The sequence below is a fragment of the Trachemys scripta genome, chromosome 1 (genome assembly GCF_013100865.1).
Source record: "Trachemys scripta elegans isolate TJP31775 chromosome 1, CAS_Tse_1.0, whole genome shotgun sequence".
In the NCBI taxonomy this organism is placed as follows: Eukaryota; Metazoa; Chordata; order Testudines; family Emydidae; genus Trachemys; species Trachemys scripta.
Window position 1 is genome coordinate 329,445,411 of NC_048298.1, and position 19,044 is coordinate 329,464,454.

A 19,044-nucleotide genomic window follows, 5' to 3' on the forward strand; every position below is an offset into this window, starting at 1 on the left:
AGAAGTGGGTGGCAACCTGGGTAGCAGTGACCATGAGATGGTCGAGTTCAAGATCCTGACACAAGGAAGAAAGGAGAGCAGCAGAATACAGACCCTGGACTTCAGAGAAGCAGACTTTCACTCCCTTAGGGAACTGATGGGCAGGATCCCCTGTGAGGTTAATATGAGGGGGGAAGGAGTCCAGGAGAGCTGGATGTATTTTAAAGAAGCCTTATTGAGGGTGCAGGAACAAACCATCTGAATATGCAGAAAGAATAGCAAATATGGCAGGCGACCAGCTTGGCTTAACAGGGAAATCTTCAGTGAGCTTAAACACAAAAAGGAAGCTTACAAGAAGTAGAAACTTGGACAGATAACTAGGGAGGAGTATAAAAATATTGTTCGAGCATGCAGGGGTGTAAGCAGAAAGGCCAAAGCATGGTTGGAGTTGCAGCTAGCAAGGGATGTGAATGGTAACAAGAAGGGTTTCTACAAGTATGTTAGCAACAAGAAGGTGGTCAGGGAAAGTGTGGCACCGTTACTGAATGGGGGAGGCAACCTAGTGACAGATGATATGGAAAAAGCTGAAGTACTCTATGCTTTTTTTTGTTCAGTCTTCACAGACAAGGTCAGCTCCCAGACTGCTGCACTGAGTAGCACAGTATGGGGAGGAGGTGAGCAGCCCTCAGTGGTGAAATAATAGGTTAAGGACTATTTAAAAAAGCTGGACATGCACAACTCCATGGGTCCGGATCTAATGCATCTGAGGGTGCTGAGGGATTTGGCTGATTGCAGAGCCATTGGCCATTATCTTTGAAAACTCATGGTGATCAGGGAAGGTCCCGGGCGATTGGAAAAAGGCAAATATAGTGCCAATCTTTAAAAAAGAGAAGAAGGAGAATCCAGGGAACTACAGACCGGTCAGCCTCATCTCAGTCCCTGGAAAAATCATGAAGCAGGTCCTCAAGGAATCCATTTTGAAGCACTTGGAGAAGAGAAAGGTGATCAGGAACATTCAACATGGATTCAACAAGGGAAGTCATGCCTGACCAACCTGACTGCCTTCTATGATGTGGATATGGGGAAAGCAATGGACATGATATATCTTGACTTTAGCAAAGTTTTTGATACAGTCTCCCACAGTATTCTTGCCAGCAAGTTAAAGAAGTATGGATTGGATGAATGGACTATAAGGTGGATAGAAAGCTGGCTAGATCGTTGGGCTCCCTGGGTAGTGATCAACGGCTCAGTGTCTAGTTGGCAGCCGGTATCAAGCGGAGTGCCCCAGGGGTCGTCCTGGGGCCGGATTTGTTCAACATCTTCATTAATGATCTGGATGATGGGATGGATTGCACCCTCAGCAAGTTCGCGGATGACACTAAGCTGGGGAGAGAGGTAGATATGCTGGAGGGTAAGGATAGGGTCCAGAGTGACCTAGACAAATTGAAGGATTGGGCCAAAAGAAATCTGATGAGGTTCAACAAGGACAAGTGCAGAGTCCTACACATAGGACAGAAGAATCCCATGCACTGCTACTGGCTGGGGACCGACTGGCTAAGCGGCAGTTCTGCAGAAAAGGACCTGGGGATTTCAGTGGACGAGAAGCTGGATATGAGTCAACCCTGTGCCCTTGTTGCCAAGAAGGCTAATGGCATATTGGGCTGCATTAGTAGGAGCATTGCCAGCAGATCGAGGGAAGTGATTATTCCCCTGTATTTGACAGTGGTGAGGCCACCTCTGGAGTACTGCGTCCAGTCTGCAGAAGAGAAGAATGAGGGGGGATTTGTTAGCAGCCTTCAACTACCTGAAGGGGGGTTCCAAAGAGGATGGAGCTCAGCTGTTCTCACTGGTGGCTGATGACTGAACAAAAAGTAATGGTCTCAAGTTGAAGTGGGGGAGGTCTAGGTTGGATATTAGGAAAAACTCTTTCACTAGGAGGGTGGTGAAGCACTGGAATGGGTTACCTAGGGAGATGGTGGAATCTCCTTTCTTAGAGGTTTTTAAGGCCTGGCTTGACAAAGTCTTGGCTGGGTTGCGGTTGGTCTTGCTTTGAACAGGGGATTGGACTAGATGACCTCCTGAGATCTATTCCAACCCTGATATTCTGTGATTCTATGGCGCTAAGGACTGGGTTTTAAGGCTCAATATGTGAGTTACCGCGCATGTCATCCTGATTCAGTTAAGCACAAGAGTAGTTCTGTTGGAAGTCAGTGGAACTACTGACGTTGTTAAAATTAAATATGTGCTTAAAGTCCTTTGCTGGATCAGAGGGACCAGCTTTTTGTTCTGTGATTGTACCGCATCTATCACAACCGTGATTGGGGCTCATAGATGCTACCACAGTACAAATAATAAATAACAAGTGCTGAACTGTAGCTGATTTAACTTGGTGAATTACAGTCCTTCAATTAGGGTTCAGCAATTATAGGTGCCTAATGAAATGGTATATGTAAAATTATATCGTGCATAACAGGCTAACCCAGAATTTTAGTAGTTGCAAAGCAGGGTGGGAAGCCCCCTGTCTGTGCTCATTTCTCTAATTGAAGTGAATACTCCAATGGGAAATTTCTATTGCTAATATTCTATACACAAATTAAAACACCATTTAGAGGTACGGTGGGGACCATATTATAATTGACTTTGATCGTGAAGAAATCTCAGTAATATATATTTTAATATGGCCTCTGTCATAAAGGGAATCTGGAAGGAAAAATGTTATTTTACTGAGGAAGGCCTGAGCATTTATAACACCAAATTTGCTAGCATCTGTGGGAGTGGAATAAGCTGCACAAGTGCAGTAAGCTGCCTACAGCAGCAAAACGTTGCTGAGGTTCATCTTTCGACTTCCTCTTCTGCTTTCTCATTGCCGCAAGTGTGGGGAGGAAATTATAGATTATACATAAGCCAGGACACCTTTACATATAAATCGTTTATTTTTTTTCATAGGTTGACACTTGAAAAGAGCCTCCTAAGGAAATGAATATAAATATGCTAAGCATTTAAAATGCATCTTGTCCCTCTGTGCAGGAAATGACAAGCCTGTGAGTGTGCCACTATAAACCTGGTGGGGGCAGTGATCATCTATTAGCACTTTGAATGAACAAGCAATCACTTGAAATTCTTTGATCCCCAGGGTAACTAGGGAGACCTTGAATAGGAAGTGCTGACTCTTTACGTTGAACAAACATTGAGTTTAACCACTTCATTTCATAGTATTTCTTTCTAGTCACTTCCTTGAAGCTTTCAAAGGGTGCTTCATCTGGAAGCTCCGTTGTTGCTTTTAAGAGCAATTGACAACTAAATGAAAATATAAAATATTCTGCTAAGAAGGAACTGTTACTATTTGCAGGCCATTTACTTGCACCTTGGAAGTCTCTAGTGTAGCTGCAACACACAGGAAAGACACATCTTGTTTAGATAAAAATGTTAAGTCAGAAGTGTGACGAGTGTGGTAGGTACAATCAGTGCAAGTGACCTCTTGGGGGGGTGGGTTGTGGTTTGTGGAAACAACATCTGGTGATGTTTCCAGAGAAGATCCAAAAATTCTGCTCTGATTTCTTGTTGAAATGGTAGCTTGGAGCCCCAACTCTTGCTTCTGGTCCTGCATAAGTTAAGGTTATCCCTGCCCAATAGCTGCTCACATTTTTAATTTGGGTGAATGGTTCATACAAAGAACAGGTTCCAACAGGCAGTGCTCTATCATGATAGGAATGCAGGGCAGCTTCAACCAAGGTGGAGCCTCATACCCCAGGTCCTATCCCTTCTCTCATAATTAATATAGAGGTGTAGCCCTCTGTGGTGACAGTTACTTGTGTTGCATAGGCACCGTCTTTATGAGTCGACCCCCGATCCACCCCAGACCCCACCCCCACTCCTCCCTTTCCCCCAAGTCCCACCCCACCTCTTCCTGCCCCTGCTCTGCCCCCGTCCCATTCCGCTCCCTCCCCCAAGCATGCCCTGCCCTCACTCCTCCCCTCCTTCCCCCAGCGACTCCTGCATACCGCTGGACAGCCGATCGCGACGGGCAGGAGGTGCTGGGAGGAAGATGGAGGAGCTGATCCTCAGAGCTGCCGGCGGATGTTGAGCACCCACTATTTGTTTCTGTGGGTGCTTCATCCCCGGAGCACCAATGGAGTCAACCCCTGTGCTGTGCTGTATTCTCTTCAGTTCAGGATAGAACAAAACATGGAGGCATTACCTCCTGGGAATTGACCTCACCATGCGCTTATCTTTATATTAACCATGTGAGGAGCCATGATGTGCTGCATTTTATATGGAGCCTAGTCTTGCAGTTGCCACCCTTACTCCCTATTGACAGTGCCATGAGAGTCACTCGGCTCTTGAACTTCTGGCATGTTGCCAGCACACCCCTCCAGGCAAAGTATCGTTTCCCCTGCGTAAAGTGTCAACAAGCACTGAGGAGAGGTGTGTTTGTTTGCTTGCTTCCTTTAATGTCTGTTTTGCTGCTTTTATTCCCCTTAATCTTATGGGCCTTTTCCATGACTTATTGAAAGATTGACAAACTGGGTGATTATTTCACTCTGAAAGACTCCTTTTCATAACAACATTGAATGGCAGAAAAGTATGATTAATTCTGCAGCAGTCAATTCTTCCACTTCTTCAAAAATCATATAATTTCAGTGTAGAGAGAGACAGTTATTCAGATAATTACAGTCAAGTTTATCCCAGAGATAGGAGTGAAAGCAGTAGATTTACTTGAGTCAAAATTAGCCCTGAGTAATTTACTGGTGGAATCCAAAGTATTTGAACTTTTAAAAAAAATACCAGTTCTCACTTGAAAGGTGTAGTTACTACGAAGGGCCAGCGTGATGTTTTGGCCCAAAGGCCAGACAGTCTGAGGAATACATTAGAAGAGGCTACATCCAGTTCACTTCCAGAGAAAAAGAGAGAGAGAAATGGAAGATAGAAGGAGAAAGAAGGATGGATACAGGGATTGTTCAAAAAGCCTTCCCATTCCATGTTTGAGCCCCACATTTTTTCCTGGCTGTTGTCCATCACTTCTCTTGCTCATTCCGTCCCTTACTCTTTTCTAACATGTTCCATCTCTTAATGGTCTCATCCTTTTTTGCTGTCTCTCTCTCTCTCTATATATATATATATTCCCTCAGTCCCTCTCTGGCTCTTTGTTTCTTCATTCTGTTTCCTCTTTATTCATTGTTTTTGTCCTAACTCCCTGTTCCTTTTCTTCCTGTTCTTCTCTACTCCCTCCCCATGGGCTGCTCCTGGGGGAAGAGAGTCCTAGCTTTCGAAAAGTGCTCCTTTCTCATGTGCTTTGGCTGAGCTATTATTAACCCCTTGAAGTGTTCCATAGAAGCCGAAGGAATTGCTGTGCTGAGTGGGCCCAGTGGAGGCACTTCCAAAGCCTTTGCTGTTAGTTTTCCAACGTAGAAGAAAAAGGAGACATTGTGATGGAAAGCTTGGTTTTACCAAAGCTTGCATGTGCGCTCTCTCTATTTCCCTGTTTAACATAAGAACATAAGAGCGGCCATACTGAACCAGACCAAAGGTCCATCTAGCCCAGTATCCTGTCTTTTGACAATGGCCAGTGCCAGATGCTTCAGAGGAAATGAACAGAACAGGGCAATTATCAGGTGATTCATCCCCTGTCATCCACTTCTAGCTTCTGGCAGTCAGAGATTTCAGAACACCCTGACTATCTTGGCTAATAGCCACTGATTGACCTATCCTCCATGAACTTATCTAGTTCTTTTTTGTACCCAGTTATACTTTTGGCCTTCACAACATCCCCTGGCAATGAGTTCCACAGGTTGACTGTGCATTGTGTGAAGTAGTACTTCCTTGTATTTCTTTTAAACCTCTTGCGTATTCATTTAATTGGGTGATCCCTGGTCCTTGTGTTATGGTGAGAAGGGGTAAATAGCACTTCCTTATTTACTTTCTTCACACCATTCTTGATTTTATAGACCTCTATCATATCCATGGATTTATATAGTGGCATTATGATATTTTCTGTTTATTATCTATCCCTTTCCTAATGGTTTCTAACATATATTAGTTTTTTTGACTGCTTCTGCACATTGAGCAGATGTTTCAGAGAACTGTCCAAGATGACTTCAAGATCTCTTTCTTGAGTGGTAACAGCTAATTTAGATCTCTTCATTTTGTATGCATAGTTGAGATTATGTTTTCCAATGTGCATTGCTTTGCATTTATCAACATTGAATTTCATCTGCCATTTTTGTTGCCCAGTCACCCAGTTTTGTGAAATCCCTTTGTAACTCTTCGTGGTCAGCTTTGGACTTAACTATCTTGAGTAATTTAGTATCATCTGAAAAGTTTGCCACTTCACTGTTTATTCCACTTCCCCAATCATTTATGAATGTGTTGAACAGCACTGGTCTCAGTACAGATCCCTGGGGGACCCCACTACTTCTATTTCTCCAGTGTGAAAACTGATAATTTATTCCTACCCTTTGTTTCCTCTCTTTTAAACAGTTACTCATCCTTGACAGGACCTTCCCTCTTATTCTCTGACTGCCTACTTTGCTCAAGGGAGACAAGGTGGGTGAGGTAATATCTTTTATTCGATCAACTTCTGTTTGTGAGAGAGAAAAGCTTTCGAGCTACACAGAGCTCTTTCTCAATTCAGATATTACCTCACTCACCTAAAGGACTGACATGGCTACAACACTGCATATTTTGCTTAAGAGCCTTTGTCAAAGGCTTTCTGAAAGTCCAAATACACTATAACCACTGGATCACCCTTGTCCACATGTTTGTTGACTCCCTCAAAAAATTCTAATAGTTTGGTGTGGCATAATTTTATTTTAAAGAAGCCGTGTTGACTTTTCCCAAACAAATAATGTTCATCTATGTATCTGATAATTCCTTTCTTTACTATAGTTTCAACCAATTTGCCTGGTACTGCAGTTAGGCTTACTGGCCTGTAATAGCCAGGATCACCTCTGGAGCCTTTTTTAAAAAATGGCATTATATTAGCTATCCTCCAGTTATCTGGTACACAGTCTGATTTAAGCGATCGGTTACATATCAAGGTTAGTAGTTCTGCAATTTCATGTTTGAGTTCCTTCAGAGCTCTTGGGTAAATACTATCTGGTCCTGGTGACTTATTACTGTTTAATTTATCAATTTGTTCCAAAATGTCTTCTATTGACACCGGAATCTGAGACAGTTCCTTAAATTTGTCACCTAAAAAGAATAGCTCAGATGTGGGAATCTCCCTCACATCCTCAGCCATGAAGACTGATGCAAAGATTTAATTTAGCTTCTTGCAGAAGCCTTCTCTTCCTTGAGTGCTCTTTACTTGAGTGCACCTTGATTGTCCCGTTGCTCCACTGATTGGTAGGCTATCTGCTTCTAATGTACTTTTTTTTTTTTTTTTTTTTGCTGCTAGTTTTTATTGTCTTTTGCTAGTGGCTCTTCAAATTCATTTTGGGCCTGCCTACCTATACTTTTACGCTTGACATGCCATAGTTTATGCTCTTTTCTGTTTTCCTCAGTAGGATTTTATTTCTAACTTTTAAAGGATGCCTTTTTGTCCCTAACCTCTTCTTTCACTCTGAACTTTACCCATGGTTTTGTTTTACTTACTGTTTTGTTTTTAATTTGGGGTATACATTTAGTTTGAGCCTCTGTTATTGTGTTTTTAAACAATTTCCTTGCAGCTTGCAGGCATGTCACTCTTGTGACTGTTCCTTTTAATTTTCGTTTAACTAGCTTCCTCATTTTTCTGTATTTCCTCTTTTTGAAGTTAAAGGCTACCGTGGTTGGTTTCTTTGGTATTTCCCCACCTACAAGGATGTTAAATTTAATTATATTATGGTTGCTATTACGAAGCAGTTTATCTACATTCTACTTTCATAGAGGGGAGGGATAACTCAGTGGTTTGAGCATTTGGCCTGCTAAACCTAGGGTTGTGAGTTCAATCCTTGAGGGGGCCACTCAGGGATCTGGGGCAAAAATCAGTACTTGGACCTGCTGGTGAAGGCAGGGGGCTGGACTCAATGACCTTTTGGGGTCCTTTCCAGCTCTATTAGATGTGTGTGTGTGTATATATATATATATATATTACTTTTTGCCCAGATCCTGTGCTCCACTTAAGACTGAACCAAGAATTGGCTCTCCTCTTGTGGGTTCCACAGCTAGCTGTTCCAAGAAGTAGTAATTTGTGGTGTCCAGAAATTTTATCTTTGCATCCCGTCCTGAGGTGACATGTACCCAGTTAATATAGTTGAAATCTCCATTATTATTGGGTTTTCTGTTTTAACAGCCTCTCTAATCTCTCTGAGCATTTCACATTGTCACCATCCTGATCAGGTGGTCGGTAGCATATTCCTACTGCTTTACTCTTATTATTTAAGCATGGAATTTCTATCCATGGAGATTCGATGGTACAGTTGGATTCATTTAAGATTTTGAATCTATGCTTTCTTTCACATATAGTGTCACTCTCCCACCAGCCTAAACTACTCTAGCATTCCTATATATTTGGCTCAGGTAAAGTGTATTTACCTTCTGAGATATAAGGCAGAATATAAATGCAGAGCATTTGGCTGGTGTTTTCAAGGGGGCTATGGGAATTAGGCATCCAAGTCCCATTGGATTTCAGTGGGAATTCGGTGCCTAACTCTCTTACCCTCCTTTGAAAATACAGGCCATTGTTCCTCCTGCTATTATCATTATTAGTATTTATTCATTGTTCCCATTGATCCTCTATATATTCTGAGAAATGCTTTTTTAATCATTCAGGGCCAAATCCTGAAACAGTTGTAATTTTTTATGCATTCATTGGCTTTGGTGGGAGTTTTCTCTGAGCAAGGAAACAGGGAGGCATGGCCCTGAGTCTGACCCTCAGAGAACAGTGCAAGAAGTAGCGTGAGATTGTGAGCGTACCGTGTAAATGCACTTTGCAAGTCCCCCTTTAAACACAATGGAAAGCAGCTGGTGTCTTCAGCCATAGCCTTTCAATTGGGCCTTAATTTCAAACATCATAATTGATTGGTTTGGTTATTTATTACACTTACTTTGCCAGCTTGGGCAAGTCAACAATCTAATAAAGGGCAGCAGTGTGTTTTTCAGTGTTCTGCTGACTTCTGTGGTTTCTGGGGGTCTCTTACGCTTCACTAAACATGTCTTGTCTTTTCTTCTCCCTGTAATCTATCACAATCATCTGCCTCTTTCTGCTAACTCGCTCACTCCATCAACCTGTCCCAAGAGATGTCCATTTTGTTGACCATGTGAATTACTATCCTTCTTTGTCTTTTTTTATCTTAAATGTTATTCCAGGTTTTCTTTTCTCTACTCTGCTGAGCATGATTTTTTGACTGCTTTGTTTTGCTGTGTCATAAGACAATGGCTGTAATGGAAACATATCCATAAGACCGTGCCTCTTAAAAGCAAACTTTACCACTATCTTGGGCGTTACAACAACAGACAATGAAGCTCACAGCCATAAAGAAGAGCAATGTAATAGGAATAATGCCATGCAGAAAAGGGATGCTATTGCTTAACATAAAAATTATGAGCCGGCATCTTCAGTTCCACCAACATTGTGTTTCATTTTAAAGGTAGCATTTTTCAACTATGAGAAATAAAAGGACCCCATCTGAAGATTCATGCTACTGGCCTCTCTTAAACGAGTGTGATGTTAGTGCCTACAAGCCCACAGACACATCACCGCTGTATTTTGGCATTAATTGACACTCTTCCTGGCATAGTCAGCTGAGTAGCGAAGGCTTGAAAGGGCCATGGAGATTGAACTCTTTGCCACCTAAAGGCACCCCTTCAGAACATAGAATAGAATCATAGAATATCAGGGTTGGAAGGGACCTCAGGAGGTCATCTAGTCCAACCCCCTGCTGAAAGCAGGACCAATCCCCAACTAAATCATAGGGTTGAGCAGGGTTGAGGCTTGCTGCGGATGTGGTGATAAAGACGCTTGCCCTGCCACTGTCTGTGTGCTGTTACCTGTTCAGAGGATTTCAGCATCCAGGCAACTTTCACCAGCACTTATTTAATTTAAAAGTAGAAGATTTTATTTTAAAACTCAAGCATAGTGGGCCATCTGCCTCGCTGGTGTGTCTTGATCTATGGCATTGGGGTTGATTTGGTCCAATGAGCACGTACACTATATTCCCCCTCCCCACTAGTATTTCAATTCCAAGAAAAAACAGAAGAGTTTTTTTAACTATGCAAAATGTAACCAAAGCTTCTCAAAAGCACATGCCACATGGCTTCCTAGGCGGTGAAAGCTACATGCTAGTGCACTGAATGGTACATTTTAATGACTGCTAATTGCACTGTGCTCTTTTAATACCCAGGAGCCTTCGGTATTAGAGCATCTATTGAACATCCCATTTGGGGGGGAGAGGGAAATGGTCAAGGTGGAACGTTCACGGTGAGAGCCACATCTCGCATCTTGCTGAGCAGAAAAAAGCCAGAGAAAATGTCAACCACGGGTTCAGATTGACCTGGAGACTAAGAACATCAGGAGTCTCAGCATCTTTTACGGCTTCGCTTTGCTTGTAGGAACCATTAACATTTCAAAGCGTGTGATTGTGTCTGTTGTCCAGGGTTCCAAGACCCCATTCTTTGCCCTTTTTTATTCAGAAGGCCTTTGCATCAATTTAGTGAACAACAAGATTAAATTTCCTTTCTTTGTGCTGCTCTCAAAACATTTAAACAACAGTGTGCATCAACAATTATAAATATCCCACTGAGATTTAGAGACCTAAAACATCCATTGCTGTTATTACTTGACATTTCAGCAAGAAGGTGGCCTTTATGGGAGAGCAGATGAGAGGTGGAATCTTCTTCCAACATCATAAAGTTTTGGTATTTGTAAAATAGTAATAATAATCGCATAATCACGTGGTGAGATATTATGGTTTCATGAGAAAGGATTCGAATCGGAGCCTTTCCAAAGCAAACACAGATTTTCTGTTTTGGTTTCAAGTAGAGTCTTATGGTTGGTGCCTGTTTTATGCAGAAATTGCGTTATATCTACCCATCTCATGAGTCTGTATATCTGTCCTGTCCAGATATTTATACTGCACTCAACAGTATTGTATTAGAAAGCCCCAGGACAAGCTGAATGGCCCACTGCCAATCTGTTGTGCTTACTCAGGCACTCTTACTCTACCCTAGTACTCAAAAGGCTATGATAATAATAATTACTTGTTAATTAACACATTTTTATTTCATTAGCACTTAAAACATCCGTATATAATCCTCACATGTCATCTGTGAGGTGCAGGGATCAGCACGAGCCAACAGCTACCACAGATATTTCCTATTTTATTTGAGGGGAAATCTGTGTTAACTAATGGCAAAAGCTGACTTTTTAATGAAAGCCTCTATAACAACTCTTCATTTCTAACAGACTTTCCAGCCAAGGACCTACTTTACGAACATGCATGAACTAAGCTTCGTAACATCTATGTGAGGCAGATAAACATGAATAGCCCCCTTTCCTAGATGGGGAAACTAGAGAATTCTTTCCCAGGTGTCAGGCACATGGGTCTTGCCCACTTGCTCAGGGTCTAACGGATCGCAGTATTTGGGGTCGGGAAGGAATTTTCCCCCGATCAGATTGGCAGAGACATAAGAAATAAGAACAGCCATACTGGCTCAGACCAAAGGTCCATCTAGCCCAGTATCCTGTCTTCCGACAGTAGCCAATGCCAGGTGCCCCAGAGGGAATGAACAGAACAGGTAATCATCAAATGATCCATTCCCTGGGGGGGTTTCATCTTCCTCTTCAGCATGGGGCATGGGTCACTTGCAAGTTTAAACTAGTGTAAATGGTGGATTCTTCTTCGAGTGAGGCTCCCTATTGTATTCCACGGAGGGTTATGCACATGACTCTCTGTAACTTGAAGTCTTTAAATCATGGTTTGAGGACTTCAGTAACTCAGCCAGAGGTTAGCAGGTCTGTTACAGGAGTGGGTAGGTAAAGTTCTGTGGCCTGCAATGTGCAGGAGGTCAGACTAGATGATCATGATGGTCCCTTCTCTCCTTAAAGTTTGTGCGTCTATAGGGCATTAAATAACCTGCTGACATGCCCAGGGACACAGAAAAAATTAGTGTGCAAGGAAACCTCAGCAGTTCCTGGCTTCCAGTCAGTCGCTCACGTTTGTAGAACAAGGTTTTCTGGTTCTTTTCTTGAAAATAATCTTTTCAATGCGCCCAAAACAATGCTCGCTTCTTCGTTTTAGCTTTCTCACAATTATTATCCACAATAAATAAATTCCTACTGGGGGACAGCGAGAGAAAAGGAAATAATGACCCTTAAGTGTATCTTAACTAGTAGGCATTCAAATACTGTGGCAATATGCATGGTATAAGGCAGGAAGGATGGTCTACTGGAGAGAGCACTAGACTTGTACTTAGATCTGTGTTCAGTTCCCCACTCAGCCGCAGATGACCTGTGTGAACTTGGGCAAATCACTTCATCTACACTGTGCCTCAGTTCCTCATCTATGAAATGAGGATAATACTTTCCTACCTCATGCAATGTTGTGAGGATAAAATCCACTAATGATTATGAGGTGCTCAGATACTATGATGATGCGGGCCATGGAAGTACATAAATACATAATGGATAAGCAGATTGATATCTAAGGCTCTCTGAAAGTTCTTGTCATCCATACTTGGGCTGCTTGATTTTTTTTTTATTGTACCCTCATGTAGCATTTCTGGAGAAACCCAGGTGCCCCCTTCAAATCAAAACTACATGCCAGTCTGTGCTAAGTTTCCTGTTTGAATTGACAGCTATATCTGCAGCTTTCCTGTTGCTAGTAAAGTTGCATGTGTGCCTGCATAAAAATGTCCTGGTTTTGAACACATCCCTGAGCGTCTCTCCTTTCTGATAGGGAGTTTATGTGAGTTTTTCTTTCTTAATAGATTAATTAGGGTTTTGATAACAAATCCAGTCTCTGTTTACATGGTAAAGTGGGAATTCTAATTTCAATCAGCTTAGTTATCTTCCATTACCTGTTAGTGTACGACACTCCTGTTCATGCTAGTAGATGTCCTAATTGATTATGAAATAGAAGCAAGTGCTAATTTTGCTATGTATGTCCAAACTACTTATTTTAAAAGAATTGTTCAGATGCCTTTTCAAGCCACTTGAAATGGATCCTTTCCGATGTAAAGACTTTACTAAACCCAGCACTCATCATTGGGATGTTTGACAAACTTGGACATATTTTTATAAATAAAATGACATCTATAGGCCATGAAAATGTGCTGTTCTCGTCCTCTTTGTTTATGTTAAATAGCTCTGATGTTAATATCACTGAACAGTTTCTTGGAGAAGCTATTTTGTGAAATAGGAGTTGCTCCCTTAATAGGAAAATGTCATTACTAGTGCATTGAATATCGGATCATTTCGCCATTGAGCGCCTGAAGGTAAATTGGATGGTGATTAAATATGAAATGTTTATGTTGGGGAAGAAAGGAATGATACAGGAAGCCACATTGTTTTCCTTAATGTTTTCAGGGGGCGCGTCTTAATTGCATAAGCATGCCTCTCTCCATACCCGTGTTTGCTTTTTAAGTGTTCTGTCATGTTCCTTAACTTTACTCGCCTTTCTGTAATTTCATGGAACAGATTCATACACTGGATGGCCTTGTGCAATCCCAGAAACCTACAACAAGCTGTGTCGTGGACTCATGCAAATCCAATTGGTGTTACTCACTTTTAAACCCCCAGGATGATTAGCAGAAAGCTGGAATTGTACCAGCGAGAGCTCGGTCACATGAATTTGCACTCAATCCACATACAACTAAGACCGTAACAATAACAGAATGAATTATATGTGGCAGACCTCTAAACCATGTACTCAGTCCTTACTCAGGCAAAATTCCCACTGTCTCTCCCTGTATAAGGACTGGATAAAAAAATGATTAAGGGCCTGGACAATAGCTTGTGAATACAACAATGCACAGCAAAGGCTCAGTTTCTCTGGATTTATTGGTGCATATAACATTGACTTCTTCTTAAGTGTTATCCCTAAAACTGCTCACTGAATTTTCATCCCAACTTCAGGTGTATTCTGAGACCTGGGGTCCAATTATCTTCTCACACTGGCATAAATCAGGAGCAATTCCATTGAAGTAAACAGTGCTAGACTAGTGTGAAACTAGTGTGAGAGGGGAACCAGGCCAAAGAAATTGTCATATTCTTGATGGTATTGCAGAACCAGTGTGGGCTGTCAAATAACATAAATCCCATGCTTTTCTTTTTAGCAGTGATTAGTATAAAGCAGTAAGGTGAGAGTCTACTAAGTGCCCCTGCCATTATGAAGCTCTCCCCAGCAGAAAAAGATGACTTTTCTCATTGCTCACTACAGCCATGCACCTGTTTGGCCTAAACTGGCACCTGCAGCCGATGGAAGGGCAGATGTATGAGATCACGGAAGACACAGCCAGCAGTTGGCCAGTGCCAACGGACGTCTCCTTATATCCCTCGGGGGGCACAGGGTTAGAGTTACCTGACAGGAAAGGCAAAGGATCCAGTGAAGGTATGGTTGGTGTGTTTCCATGTTGTGAGTCCTCTGTGTCTGCCTCTAAACTCCAGCCATCCAGTCTCATACTCCATCACCCCCATACCGCCTTTCCTGCAGCACCATAGTCTGGTGCTTTTCCAGTCTTTCATGTTTCCAAATGTCACATCCTTTTAATGTCCATTAACATGGTGATAAGGTATATATCCTCAAGCATACCTACAAGGCCATTCACAAGGAGGGGATATTGGCACCACATCTCGTATGGGTACAGTATTCCACCACAAAAGCCCTGCTTCATGTCATCTATGAGCTATATTCCAGAGAAATCATGCTCATGTCTTAAGAACTAAAGTGATGCCTTGAGGATTGTCACTGTGCTTTCTCTACAACAATACAACAGTGCTTATCCTAGTATTTCTTTTGGTTACTAGATGGCATTGTTGTGAGTACCAAAATATTCATTAAAAGTTGTTGGCATTGCAAGCTTTGGCATTGTGAAGATAGCCATGTACCCTCAAGGACAGCCAGATGAAGGGGCCTAATCCTGCAAAGTCTGCATGGTGCTGACCGCCTTCAATTCCCACTGAAGTTAGAGGCACTGAGCCTGCTCAGAACCATGCAGAATCAGGGTCTAATTTCAAAAACAATACACTATTCCACAAGCAAGCAAGGGTTTTGCCACTTTAATTGTGTTTTCAGTGGAGACATCAGTGCCAGAAATACCTACGGGGCTGCAAAGCACAGGGTTGTCATCACTCTTAAGATTCACGTAGGGGAGATGGAGAAATGAGGAATTCAGCTTTGAATTTAATAAAGCTCTTTATGCTGCACCATCTTTTCTTGGTATTTAAGTGACCATGAGATCAAAAATCTCTCATTCCAGTAGAATTATAGTTATTGGCTGCTTTTGGTGAAGTTGTAGTTGGGGTGGGGAGGCGGGGTTGGATAAGAGGCAAGGAATGTGGGCCTGATCCAAAGCCCACTGAAATCGGTGGAAGTCTTTCCACCGATTTCATTGAGCTTGGGATCAGGCCTTATATAAGTAAGCTTATTTGGTGTCTGTTAATTACAGCATTTTTACTTAATGGGATTATCTGTCTTTATTAACGCAAACAAAGGCCATAGTTACATATTCCTTAAAAGCAACATAGTTACTAATGACTGGTCAGTGTCAAATAAAATTGTTACAATGTAAATCAATTAATCCAGAACTGTAGGACCCTGGACAAAGCTTGCTAGACAATGTAGTAAACTACAAAATGTTTCTACATTCAAAAAGGCCTCATGATGAAGTTTATTTTTCTTTTGTCTTCTGTTTAAATTGCTATGTTTAAATCCCTATATATTGCATTTGATCTCTGCCTTCCCTATTCAAAGATCAAAATGAAAATAAAAATGATATATCTAATAATCAAGGGCCAAATCAGAAGTCTTTCCTCAATTTTCTCTCAGTCCTTCTCAGACAAAACCCCCTCTGAAATCAAAAGGCGTTTTGTCTGAATAAGAGCGTGGATCTCTCTTTCTCTCTCTATCTGTATGTGCATGCGTATGTATACGCTCACACAGTCTGTCAGCTTTTATGACCAACCCTCTTTGCACTGGGGAGCTTTACTTAAAGAGGGGTCTCTGGGGACTACTTTAGATAGAAAGCCATGCAGAGCCTCAGCATGATCTTCTTGCATGTCTTGGGGAACCTGTGGCCATGTGGGCGTGATCTGCTCCTGATTAAAAATTAAATAAAGACCTTGGTATGTGTCTCTACAGGGGTGACTATGTCCACCACTGAAATGCAACTATCTCTGCAGGGTGGTAACGTGGTAGCCAGTCTGTGCTTACACAACAGCTTTTCTAAATAAGAATGTATGTCATTGGAATTATGAAAATTGACTTAAAAGTATCCTCAAAGAGACTACCTTTCCTATGGTGGAATTGGCCAGTTGGGGCTCACATTTCCTTAGTGCTGAAATGAATTCGGTATTGCTAGCTGTAGGCAGTTACCAGCTCTAGTCTGCCTCCAGTCCAGCAAAGCACTTTAGCATGTGCTTAAGTCCATCCCTATTCAGCAAATTTAAGCTTCTGCTTAAGTGCCATTGAAGTCAGTGATGTATAAGGATGTACAAAAGGCTTTGATGGATCAGGTGCTTTACTGAATCAAAGCCTATATCAGAACTCAAATCAAACTCAGTTGGGCCCAAAAATGAAACAGTTCATTTTGATAACCGAATAAATTAGGAATAGTTGCTAAGGAAACTAAAGTGTTGCATGTGCAAGGTAATGTGTTGAAAGAGCAAAGTAATTGGCAGCACAATTAGGAATTCAGATCTGAAATTAATTTTGCTTCAAGTTAGTTAGACAAAGTTTCTGATTGGAAATTGTACTGAAATTGTATTCTTATTTGAGTTTCTTTCTGGATATCCAGTTCTCAGGGCCTGCTCCTTTTCTGTTTGGAGCCATTGACAACTCCTGTTGATGTCAATGGGTGACATTTACTCCCGTGCAGAAAACCTTGCGGTGAACTTTTGCACTGGGGTCAATCTCACCCAGTGGGGACATGAAGCAGCTGCTTTGACTAGCTCCAGAAAAAATGTACATCAGACCTTTTCCTATATATTACTGACAGTCAAGAAAAGACATGTACCTTAAATCTTCACAATTATTTCTGTGGAATGGCCATTTTTGCCTCAAACACAGAACTGGTTTTGTTTGTTTGTTTTTCATTTGAGCAAGCACCGCTCACTGTACTACAAGGAATCCATCTTATGCTCATTTCTCCTGAGGTATCTACTGCACAGCAGCATTTAGTATTTTAAACTCACCCTGCCTCATTTGTTCTGATGTAAGATCTTCATTAATGACCAATCAGAAAGCACACAGTGTGCTTTGACTTTCCATTTTAATTTCCATGTGTGTATCAAATACATCAGTAATAATCCCAGAAATGTATCTTTGATGTGGACCAGAACAAATAAAGTCTTTGCATCTTTTTTATAGCTTCTCGCAGCTCTCTTTGCATCCCGTGGTGATAGAATAGGAAGTTTTGAAACAGAGCCTTACACACACAAGCTGTCTGTCTTAAGACTGACATTATCCTGAAAAAATTACTTTTAGGATTCACACAAATTCTAATAATCCAATTTACAAAATAAAACTGATGGAATTAAACTAATTTGATCTCAGTTATACTATTCTATGCTATTGGCAGTGTTACAAATGGTTTAATTATAATTTCCTGTTCCCCTGTTTATTTTTGTTCATATTAATCTTGATTTTTAAACACGGATAAATAAGGAGTCTAGACTTTTCCCTGTTCCTTCGAATGCAAAGGACAAGACTAAATTAGGCTTTGATAATAATAGCAGATCCATGTTTCTGTGAATGTGGTTTTATTCCTTTGTTGGTGTTTTCAAAATCAGACTTTTATTAATGAACTTTATGTAACACAGTGTTTCTGAAAAGTAATAATGATAATGAGGCATATGTGTTCCATAAGATTCCAATCCAACAAAGCCTTAAGTACATGCTTAACTTTAAGCAAGAGTAGTTTCACTGGGACTGAAAGTTAAGCATGTGCGTAATAGCATTCCTGGATTAAAAAAAAATTAAATGCAAACTCGTCTCCATAATAAAGATAGAAACAGCATTGGGTACTTTTTAATGTTAACATGAATTTTAACTTTTTTATCTATTTTTAATTAAGATGACATTTTAACAGTTTGAACCTGATGTTTCTGCTGCGGAGTTTACATTAGGATGATAATATATGGAGAAATTTAACATTTAAATGGATTTTTATTATTTAAAACAGCAAAATATTTTATTTAACGACTTCAGAATTTCCCTATCAGCCACCAGTTCAACATTAAATGTGCATTGTGAGGGTATTTGAGTTGAATTCGTAATGGGTAGGCGGACATTGTAGTGTCTTATTCCCCAAATGCAGAGTATATTAAAAAAAAAAAAAAAGTTCCCACAAACGTGATTTTGTTACAAATGACTTTATATTCCTGAAAGATTCTTTCTCATTTTGTTAGAATTATTTGATCTGTGAAACATACAGTAATGGGTTTTAATAGCAAAGAGATGAAATAGTAGGTTGATTTGAATATCTAAGGGTAATAAAGACAGCCTATGATGGTCCACATGGTATTCTCCTGGCCCCTAATTGTTCCTATAAAAGCTGAAATCTGGGAGGTGATGCTAACATATACTTTTCAAATACAAGTGTGTTTAATTATAAAATAAAGGCAGCCTCCTAAGCAATGACATTTTTCATCTTCATCTCTTTTCCTGTTTTGCTGTAATTTCAGGTGAGGCATCATGAGCCAATGATTAAAGCAAAGGCCTGGGAGTCAGCAGTCTGGGGTTTTATTTCCCTCTCTGACCCTAATTACCTGTGCTTCCCTTGGGTCCCCATTTTCCAAAGTGCCCATAATTCTGAGAGCTTTAGTGTATGGATGCCCAACTTGAGATGCCCAGGGCCTGATATCCAGAGGGGCCGAGCACCTTGTTGACTTCATTTGGAAGTGTAGGTGCTCGGCACCTCTACATATCA

At 41.2% G+C, this 19,044-nt stretch overlaps 1 protein-coding gene across 2 annotated transcripts in view; it reads left to right on the top strand.

Moving 5' to 3' along the window:
• TENM4 (teneurin transmembrane protein 4) overlaps positions 1 to 19,044 on the top strand; it is a 768,234-nt gene that overhangs the window by 536,908 nt on the left and 212,282 nt on the right. For both annotated transcript variants that reach the window (XM_034759079.1, XM_034759080.1), the window contains one exon: positions 14,337 to 14,507. In XM_034759079.1, the coding sequence (XP_034614970.1) occupies positions 14,337 to 14,507 (171 nt within the window). The remainder of the gene's footprint in view (positions 1 to 14,336; positions 14,508 to 19,044) is intronic.